General features: G+C 42.0%; 1 protein-coding gene across 1 annotated transcript; it reads right to left on the minus strand.

Annotated features, from left to right (window-relative positions):
• Positions 1-741: 741 nt before the first annotated feature.
• Positions 742-5,299, minus strand: LOC140235939 (uncharacterized). The gene is given in 3 exon segments (XM_072315931.1): positions 742-1,766; positions 1,769-3,592; positions 3,595-5,299. Coding segments are annotated over 3 exon segments (4,554 nt in total).
• Positions 5,300-11,029: the final 5,730 nt, after the last annotated feature.

Consider the following 11,029-nt stretch of genomic DNA (forward strand, 5'->3'; position numbering starts at 1 on the left):
ATAAGAAAACCGAATTTGTAATATGTGGCACTCAACAGCAAGTTTCAAAATTACGCACTGAAAGCCTGAAAGTGATTGATGTTGATATTTATCCTGTTGATTCTGCACGGAATCTGGGAGTGTGGTTTGATTCACGCCTAGCTTTTGACAGACATATCTCTGAAGTATAGTAGAGTCATCTTGGGTGGTTCCGTGACCAACCTCTCTGAACCTTTTTTTCTCAGTGGATTTGTCATTCTTAATCATTTTGAAGGAAAATGAGCTCCTATGTACCTCACAAAAATGATGGGAATTTTTTCTACAGCCCCAAATTCAAAATGGCCGCCAAAATGGCTGTCACTGCCTATAATATCTCAGTAACTAATTCACCTAGGAGGTTGATTTTGGTGTTTCGACATAGGTTTTGGGGGTTAAGAATTACCATGCTTCTTTTTTTTTTGGGGGGGGGGGGGTAAAACATGTTCATTGCAGTGAAATCCAATATGGCCGCCAATATGGCCGCCAATATGGCCGCCAATATGGCCGCCGACATACATTTGCTATTGTTTCTCGATTTCTAAGTTGTCTAGAAAGCTGATCTTGATGTCAAAACAAAGGTTATCGGTGCCAAGCTTTCTGTTGATACCATAATCTGATAGAATGCTTACATTATGATTACATAATTTTTAACATTCATCACATCTGGAAAATTTTGATGTCGCCAACTGTTAACTTCAAAGTCCAACATACCTTAGTAGTCGGCTACATCACTATCTCCACACGAGTCACTGACACTATCAGTACATGAGGCATCAATGTATGAGTCACTGTCACTATCAGAATCACTCTCTGCACCATTGCTGCTCTCATCACTGTTGCTCTCTGTGTTTCCTTGGGTGGTTCCGACATGGACAAGGGAAGTGGGGGTTCTGTTGATCGTACAGGTAGACACAGTCCGTTTACCAGATGCCATCCATGTCCTATCGGTGATGGGTGACTTTGCATCTGAAAATGCTTAAGCAAATATGCAAGATAGTTTGCACGAAGCAGGTGCTGATACAAACTGTCTGAGTCAGGCATTAATCGCATGGTGCTCTTCTTCTTCTGGGCCCTCCACTTTGCAGCCCGGGCTTCTCCTGGTGTCTTGCTTCTGGAATTACCATAGACGTAGCGAATGACGAACTGTTCTAAATCGCTGATGACATCCTGTGGGGCTGGAAGCTGGGTGCCACATTTTGCAAGCAGACTATGGGCCTCTTTCGAAGTGACCAAGCGTCCTACAATCCGCAATTTACTTGCTCCGAAAAAAGCAGAGTTATGGTCACATCCACTAATGACATGTATTGCAATGATGGATTGAGACATTCCTTCACTGCACAGACGTTTGGCATCAATCAGATGATGTTTGCGTTTCAAGCACAAGTTCCCTGACGTCCTATGAGCAACATATGCTGCTTGAACATAGTTGTCAGTGTCTTCTGTGTCAAGTATAACTGCTGCTTTGTAGCCATCTGACCGAAGTGCACTATACATCGTGAACATGGCAGTGTCTGCTTCAGCTTGGAAGCATAGGAGTTCAGGCAAATCCTCACCCGTAGTGAGATTCCGTGCGTAACTGCCGACTACACAATAGATAATCTCGGTCCCTGTTGTTAACGCCACTTTCTGGAGTTCCTTTTGAAGAAATGCCTGTAGGCGGATCTTGTTAGCAGGCTTACCTAGCAGGGCATGGAAATCCTTGCTAGAGGGAAACTTGTCCTCTGCCTTCATGAAGACATTCTTTGTTGGCATCTGTTTCTGTCGAAGTGTCTTTCACTGTCTTTAATGTTGTAGTCCTGGTCGTAGGAATCATTTACGCAAATGATCCTCTCCGCATTTCGGTGCCTACTGTTGATAGTGTTCACCACTTTCTGTGCATAGTCGCCCCAGGTATACTGGCTTCCGTCCCTCTTCTCCCTGTCCTCAATGGTCGGGACTGCAAGACGCCACATGAGACCCATGTCAATAAGGGATGTATACACCTCAGGTTCTGGAGTCTCATCCATGGTCAGTTTTTGTAGAAGTTTGCTTTTCTGTGACTTGCGGAATGTTCCGTTTGCATTGAAGATAGAAAGGCACTCAGGCGTGACACGATGCTGCAAGATATCTTCAAGTTGTAGTGTCCCACTGCTGTCAACTAGTCCAACAACTGACGCCATGGCATCGCGCTCCATTCCCTCCGCCTTACCCTTCAAATTGTCGGCTACTCCTCTTTTCACTTCTTGACTGGAAAAGTTCTTTCGCTTACTCCGATGAACTCTGTCATTCAAAGTCTTGGTTTTCGAGTATACCCTCTCATCCATGAACTCCTTCACTTTTCTCCTACCATCCGTCTTGGCTGATGCCAGATCTACAGCAAGGGAATCGGAGGCTGGGATTCCTGACTGAAGGGACCGCAGTGTCTGGTTAGCGTGGTCAAACGGGTCACACTCAAATTCATTGAGACACGAACTAATATCCTGCACCGCTTGTTCATCCTTCCTTCTTTTGCTAGATGAGCAATCTGCATGCTCTGCTTTCCTATGCTTCTTGCGATTAGCATGATGATGAACAGCTCGTCTCACTCGATTGATGTTATTCACGTTGCGTGTATTTGATAGGAGTTGTTTCTCATTGTTCAGGATGGCCAGCCAACCAGATTTCAGCTTGGAGCCCTTGTTCATAGTTGACTCAATCCATATGTCCAGAGCGACACACGAATACGGATTTCCTGTCATGGACTGAGCAAACAAACCATCTTCCATGAATGCAGCCTGTTTCTCAGGAAGGGTATCAAGAACTGCAATGAAATCTGGAAGATGCCGACCATACTTGTCATTGTCGTAGATTTGCATCCATGGAAGCATCAGTTTGAGCGAAGATTTGTACTCATTCCAGTTGCTTGTTCTGAGTGCGTGGATATTTTGGGTCAGAATTTCCACCATTTCCATGAAGGATAACCAGTATTCTGCCAAGGGGGCACCATCGAAATCCCTGAACAGTGTCTCGATAAGGTCTTTTACCTCTGCATTGTGCTCTAACCCTGTGTGTACATCCGCAAGTCCTTGAGCATCAATCTCATGTCTGAGTTTGGCAAGAGATGACTTCACCTCTTCGGATAGAGGAGAACCTTCCAAACGCTTGTCTAGGGCATGATGAACCAGAGTCTCGTAGAACAGGCGAAGACAGCGAACCCCACGCTTGAAGTGTTTTCCACGGAGGGCTTGATCAACCGATCCGTCTGCAATAACACCTGCAGCTACCAACACATCTGAGAGACCCGATCCATGGAACCTTTTGTATATCGTGTACATGAATGACATCTGAATATGAAAGGCACCCATGAATGGTAAGATTTTGCTGAACTGTTGTGGGTTTTCACTTTTCAGCTCTAGCATGAGCACGTAGACGGGATGGTCACCAACGATAATTGCGAAAGGCATCCTTTTCTCTTCGATTGCCTTTGCGAGCTTACATAGAACATCATTGAGAACAGTCTTACTGGGTGGATCGGGATAGGTCATGTGGTATATAGCTCGACTCTTCTCGTCAGCATTTGACATTCTTGCCTGGAAACCTGAAAACCCTGGTACGTCTGTTCCTCCGGTTTAGGACGTGTTCGGTCATCCTGAGCTCTAGCCAACGCATGGATCACACCACGAGTTCTTTGCATGGATGTGTCTTGAGGAGGGCTGTCATCTGTGGCTCGTTCTCGAATAGGCGGTTCCCCACGCTTAACTGTCTTGTACGGCTTGACGTGCTGCATTTCGCCTCCAATCTCTTTGAGAGATGTTGATAGGAACTGAGGTGTTAAGTTTGTCCTCTCCTCCTGATTTTCAGAGGGTTCATCAAAAGTGTCTGGCTGCACGAACATGACGTTAGTTCGATGCGCCTGGCCAGCACCAGTCAACGTGTCACTCTTAAAGTCATCATTGTCGACTACAGCAATTGCAGGCTTCCCAAAGGCAAGTTCGGAGGGACAGTTAAGGGAACCCTTGAGGTCACTGAACACCCAGAAATCTCGCAACGTCAGAACGTCATTGTAGCTGATGCCTATGCCATCTTTGTGCAGGAGGTCAATGATCTCTCTACTTTTGGTTAGTCCATGCAGCAAGACAGAGAGATTCACCTCAAAGGCAGTGCGCATTCCCGTGATGTAGCTTGTGAGGATCGACCCAATTGAACGGACAGCTGAATTGTCAACTTCTGACCTATTTGGGTGTTTTAGCCATGTTATCAGCTTTAAGAGGGGCTCATTGAGGTCCTCTTCTCTCTCCAACTCTGATACATTTGGAGGCCAGGGAACAGTATTTGTCGCTTCAACTTGCTCTCTTAGTCGTACTGCAACATTCTTCACCAACTGGTCATCGCTTATACCCAGCGAAGATAGTGCTGCTTCTACGTATGAATCAGCCGCTCTTCTATCAAATACCATTTCACTCACATTTTGCTGACTGCTTTTATGAAACCCGATGTCTTCCTCAAATTCCTTTAAGAGAATCTCCTTCACGTAGCTCGACTTTACCTTGGCTTCATGTCCATGATTTCAGATAATTCGTTGGTAGTCCTGCAGTAGACTCTGCACTGTCCGAAATTCATGGTTCTCGAAGATCACCTGACGAACGTGATTGAAGAAGATGGCTTGTGCTTCTCGTAGATTAACATTCTGCAGGTGTTGAGTAACTTCATCTGAAAGAGGCTTGGCATGGGAAATGTAGTCACGCCAGCAGCCCCGGTGGTAGCGGATTTCCCAGCCGAAAGCTGTTTCACAGTCCGGAATTGATGCAATCAGTGTATTGAGCCTCGACCTCAGGACCGGATCTTCCACATGTACAGTGTGTAACTTGAATTTTTTCCAGGCGTCCTTCGTTGATAGGAGGAGCAACTGCCCCCAGTCACGATGACTACTTTTGTAGGGACCTCTATTGCACCACACGAATACGTTTTTGTCGTGCACAATACCTACACTTGACCGGAGCTTCTTGGGAGAAAAGGGGCTGGTGGCTGGAGATGGATCCTTCTCACCTGATTGGTTACCTCCTTCAAGATCTTTGTCTAGTTTGCGTTTTCGTTTTTCTGCTTGAGAAAGACAGCGCTGGCTAGATAAACTTGTGTAACAAGCGCTGTGCATGTAATAACCTTCTGGCCCATTCTCCCAGTCCACATTTTCATACGTTTTGAAAACGATCGAGTTCTTTCCATCGTAAAGACTTTTCCTGAATGGAATCCCATTTTTGGTCAGTGATATTATCCAAACAGTCACTTTTGGTACATGGTTGACCGCAACATAGAATGCATGCATGTTCGTAAGACGTTGATGACAATTCATCGCTGCCACTCCTTTCGGGATTCATTTTATCCATCACTTTTCATGTCAGTGGTTTTCATCAGGATGTGTCTGACAATGAAAACCAATGCATCATATTTTAGGGAACAGGAGTGTAAAATATTCAAAGTAAAAGGAATAACCTTGTCATGAGACAACTTTAATAAAATTCATAGATATCTTCATACCACCAGCTTTGTCTCTTCTTTTGTTTTTTTCTTTTGGTGAAAGTTTGCAAAAAACATCAAACAATAAACAGACAATTTTTCAAAGTTATATAACTTACACGTGTAACTTGATTTGAACATGACCATCCATGATGAAAATTATGTAAAGTTTATGTCATCATTGGATTTCAAATGACATTCATTGTGAGCAATGCATTGCCCTCAACCACGCTCAGGTTAGCATTTTTTGCCAAAATATGTCAAAAATGTGAATATGCCTCAATATGGTAGTTAGTGCCCAGATACCCCTCCCCCATCATGTTTTTAATTTTCTTCTTTGATTATCAAGACAATACAATTCTGCTTCCAATGAGCCCTCAACCACACTCAGATGTTCATTCTTAACGGGGATGGCTAGTAACTGATCACTGGGAATCAATGGGAATGCTGGGGAATGATTGTTCCAATCCTTGTGGGATTCATTTAAGAGTACCAGGTACATTATATATCTATTATTTTGTGAAAATTATTTGAAGAGTGTGTTTGCAAAAACCGATACTTAGTAAGTCCATTTTTGAAGATTTTTAAGTACGGTCACTACATATAAAGGTACATTTTTTAAGTCATGGCCAAAAGAAGCGAAAATTTTCTTATTATTCTCTTTATTTTTCTTGACCTCTAATCGCAAATATCTCCACTTGGCAAATATGGACTTATCGGTTTTTGCGAACAAACTCTTCATTTGCATCAGAATGGTCTCATATTCAAGTAATGTGCAATTTAATGTTTCCAGGTTAGCATGCCTACACAGTGACAGGGCATTCACCTGCACATTACTTGAATATGAGACGGTTCTGAAGCAAATAGGCCTATTTTTTTCACACAACAATAGACAATGTACTCTTAGATGAATCCCACAAGAATTGGAACAATCATCCCCCAGCATGCACTGATCAGTTACTAGCCATAACCTTTAACAAAGTTATTTATTCGTTCCCATACTTGCCAATCTGGGCGCACTGTGTATTGGTATACGTTGGTGTGGCATTATGCGTCCCCTGCTGCAAAATTACCGGTAGGAACAGGCTACTCTGTAGCAACACTGCAGTGGGCGGGGGACCATTGACTCTGTTCACAGTCACAGGTTGTACCATCTACTGTCAGTACTGTAACAAGCAGCTTTGGCAATTTGCTAAATTGGCCTGAAAAAAAAATGTAACAAGATTGAGCCCTCATAGACTAGCCTTGTCTGTGAAATACCTGGCTTCCTCGGTTGAACTGGACATACAAAACTATTTTGCATCTCAGTGCACATCCAGTGCACAATGTCCCATGGTGTGCACAAAATGAAAATGAAGCAGGCCCAGGATTTTGTGGAATCCCACTAACGTTACATTTCTTGAAAAGGGTTAGGCCTTTTATTAATCACTTTCCCACATTTAATTTTCCTTATTTACTTTCTTGAAACCATTTTAACTTTAAAACCTGATGAATACACACATCAAAAATTAATCTTGTTTGTTTAATAGGCCTACATGAACAAGATACACTCACATACAAATACACACACATACACAATAATCAAATTATACACACAACTTCCCATTCAAATTTGGATTGAAGCAGGTCTTGTCCACTTTTTTTTAATCTGGGTCTGAATATAGAGACTAACTAGTGTAGGGCGCACAGTTGAAAAAAAAACGGATTTTAGCGGCACTTTTCAATCAAATGAAATAAAATAAAAAGGGGTTGCATTGTATTTTCTTAACTGACTCATTTTATATTACAAGTAAATAATTGCTGATTCTGAAAAGCCTTCATTTGAATAGTTTTTAAGATATAGCGCAGTAGTTCAAACATTGCCAACACCAAATCATATATGTGGGACTGAAATGTTAAAAGCAATTGTTAACTATCTGATAGAAAATAAGAAAAAAACATAATTACACAAAAAACCGGATAATTACATAATTTTTTAAAAGGTAGGTAAAGGGTGTACTTACAGATTTTGTTATTCAGAAGCTTGAAATGTCCAGAGAGTATACATTGTAAAACAATATCCCCAATAAAGGTTCATTGTTCACAGATTCATCCATTGTTACAGCAAGGCCAGGAAACTCTTGACCAATCAGATGTGAGCACTCATGGAAATTAGGGTAATCCCCTGTTGTGCTAGTCTATGACTTCAGACAGTTTGCACATTGAGTGGCAGGGCTTAAAAAAAAAGTGAATTTGGGCTGTAAACAAAAAAATTCCCATCTTTTTTGGGAGGTACATAGGGGCTTATTTTCCTTCAAAATGGTTTAGAATGCCAAATCCACTGAGAAAAAAAGGTTCAGAGAGGTTGGTCACGGAATCTCCCAAAATGACTCTACTAGTATGTAAAAATTCATTTTATCATTTGTTTAATATGGCACATATTCGGAAGCATTTGACACGGGAAAGTACTGAAAAAATCATCCATGCGTTTGTCACAAGCAGATTGGATTATTGTAACAGTTTATTTTATGGTTTACCTGATAATCAGTTAGGTAAACTACAAATGGTGCAAAATGCATGTGCTAGATTAGTCTGTAAATCTCCTCGTTTTTCTCATTGTCGTCCATTACTGCGTGCATTACATTGGTTGCCTGTAAAGCAGAGAATCATATTTAAAACTCTGCTAATTGTATATAGAGCTATTCATGGTACAGCACCAGTGTACATACAGGAACTTGTAGAGTTAAAAACATCATTTCAAATATTTGATCACCTTCGAAGTTCACGGGATCACACATTATTGAAATATCCATCGGGGAAATCAAAAGTTACTCTTGGTGACAGGGCACTTTTGTACGCTGCACCAAAATTACGGAATAATCTCCCTTTGTTTGCAAGACAAGCAGTTACAATTAATGAGTTCAAGACCAGGTTAAAAAGTCATCTCTTGAAGTAGTGTATTTTCTGTTTGAATTTCTTGTATGCATGTCATTTTGTAATGCGCAGTAGAGTATATCATTATAGTAGCTGCGCAATATAAATGTCCTTTTATTATTACTGTTATTAAAGGCTTCCTCGGAATTTCGACTACATCAGGCATATATAGCTTTTTTATTGTAAATATCGGATATATTATTTAGTTTCGTACACGCAATATTTGCACTCACTCAAGGATAGGAATGTAGACACATTCTCATATCTTACGGTACGGGAGTATGGAAACACCCGCTGTTCTGTAAGAGGGTTGCAGTCAGTGTCATCGGGTGCACGTCACGAAAATACACCCATGTGTCAAACAGCCCACGATTTATACTGCCCAAGTCATCCAGCCCACTAGTTATGCAGCCCATGCACGAGTTCGAGTCTATATAAATAAACAGGAAAGTAGAAATTACGCGGTGCGTAATATATGTCCCCGCCGGAAGTAGCATTTTGTAGCAAAATGTACAATACAGGTCAAAAATCAAGGTCAAAGGTCAAAGGAGTCATAGGTCAAAATTCTTTGTACAAGTTTTGAAGCCCTCACCTAGTGCCATCACATAAAGCAAACGGAATCGAAATCGGGTTAGAAATGGCGAAGGAGTAGCATTTTGTAGCCATGCAATGTACAATATAGGCCAAAAATCAAGGTCAAAGGTCAAAGAAGTCAAAGGTCAAAATTCTGTGAAGAGTTTTGAAGCCCTCACCTGGCGCCATCACATAAAGCAAACAGAATCGAAATCGGGTTAGAAATGGCGAAGGAGTAGCATTTTGTAGCTAATGTACAATACAGGGTGGCCCAAAAAGAACGGAACGCCTAAGATCTTTAATTTCAGCAATATCATTGCAAATATATCATCATGTTGCATGCTATTAGAAAGGCCATTCTTTTTCCAATAGAATGACACCAAGCTCTTTAATTTCAGTTAATGCGTTACTATTTCAGGCCCATTTTTGTCAACCCTTGCAATTTTCAAAATGTGATCATTTTACACTCTCTGAGATACAGAAACCAGTGAGAATTCGGCTTACCGTAGAACCAGTAGCGTTCGCAATGTGCGGAATGTGGGGCGGACAGTGTTATTGTCGTCGGGTCGTCTCATTCACAATGGTAACGGACAATGACAGCCACATACCACACGTTGTGAACGTTACTGCTTCTATGGCAAGCCGAATTCTCGCTAATTTCGGTGTCTCTGAGAGTGCAAAATGATCACAGTTTGAAAATTGCAAGGGTTGACAAAAAGGGGCCTAAAATCGTAACGCATTAACTGAAATTAAAGAGCTTGGTGTCATTCTCTTGGAAAAAGAATGGCCTTTCCATTAGTACACAAAATAATGACACATTTGCAACGATATTGCTGAAATTAAAGATCTTAGGCGTTCCGTTCTTTCTGGGCCACCCTGTATAGGTCAAAAATCAAGGTCAAAGGTCAAAGAAGTCAACGGTCAAAATTCTGTGTAGAAGTTTTGAAGCCCTCACCTAGTGCCATCACATAAAGCAGACGGAATCAAAATTGGGTGAGAAATGGCGAAGGAGTAGCATTTTGTAGCAAAATGTACAATACAGGTCAAAAAATCAAGGTCAAAGGTCAAAGAAGTCAAAGGTCAAAATTCTGTGTAGAATTTTTGAAGCCCTCAACTAGTGCCATCACACAAAGCAAACAGAATCGAAATCGTGTTAGAAATGGCGAAGGAGCAGCATTTTGTAGCAAAATGTACAATATAGGTCAAAGGTCAAGGTCAAAGGTCACAACTGAAATTCTGTGTAGAAGTTTCAAAACTCCCATGTAGTGCTGTCATAAAAGCAAACAGAATCAAAATTGGCTCATAAATGACAGAGAAGTAGCAAATTGAACATTTTGATCACACACGGACGCACACACGGACACACGAACACACGGACACAAGGACACACGGACGGACACACGGACACACACACGTACGGAGCCCGTTTCATAGTCCCCTGCTAGAACTCGTTCGGCGGGGACAATAAAGCCCGCGAGTTCGACATCATGCAGGTAGAATAGGCCCTATTTAGAGGTATACAGCCAATGAGTTCGACACTGTGCAGAAAATGCTCAGGAGACCGACAAGATGAACAGAGCCCATATAGGCTGCGTTTATCAACTTTCCTCGACTTTCGAAAGCCCTTTCGATAGCCCTTTCCATAGCCCTTTCCATATCCCTTTCGAAAGCCCTGTCCACTCCCTGTACTATTAATGTGCCGCTTGTTTTCGTCGGCTGCGTTTATCAACTTTCCATAGCCCTTTCGATAGCCCTTTCGAGAGCCCTTTCGAGAGCCCTTTCCAAAGCCCTTTCCAAAGCCCTGACTGCCTGTACTATTAATGTGCCGCTTGTTTTCTAAGAAGGGACGGCGAAAAGCAATTGCCATCATAAAGACATATCTTCCTTTGAGAGTGAGGAGTCATGATACAATGCCACATGAATCAATTGTCTTCCTATCTGTGAGGCAGCTCCAGTTTAGCACATACTTCAAATATTTCTGAGTAGCGGCATGAGACATGGGATCAAAGGGAATGAGACTGTTGTTACTTTATTTCTCAAACCTTGTTGGTGA

This window comes from Diadema setosum, chromosome 12 (assembly GCF_964275005.1).
Source record: "Diadema setosum chromosome 12, eeDiaSeto1, whole genome shotgun sequence".
In the NCBI taxonomy this organism is placed as follows: domain Eukaryota; kingdom Metazoa; phylum Echinodermata; class Echinoidea; order Diadematoida; family Diadematidae; genus Diadema; species Diadema setosum.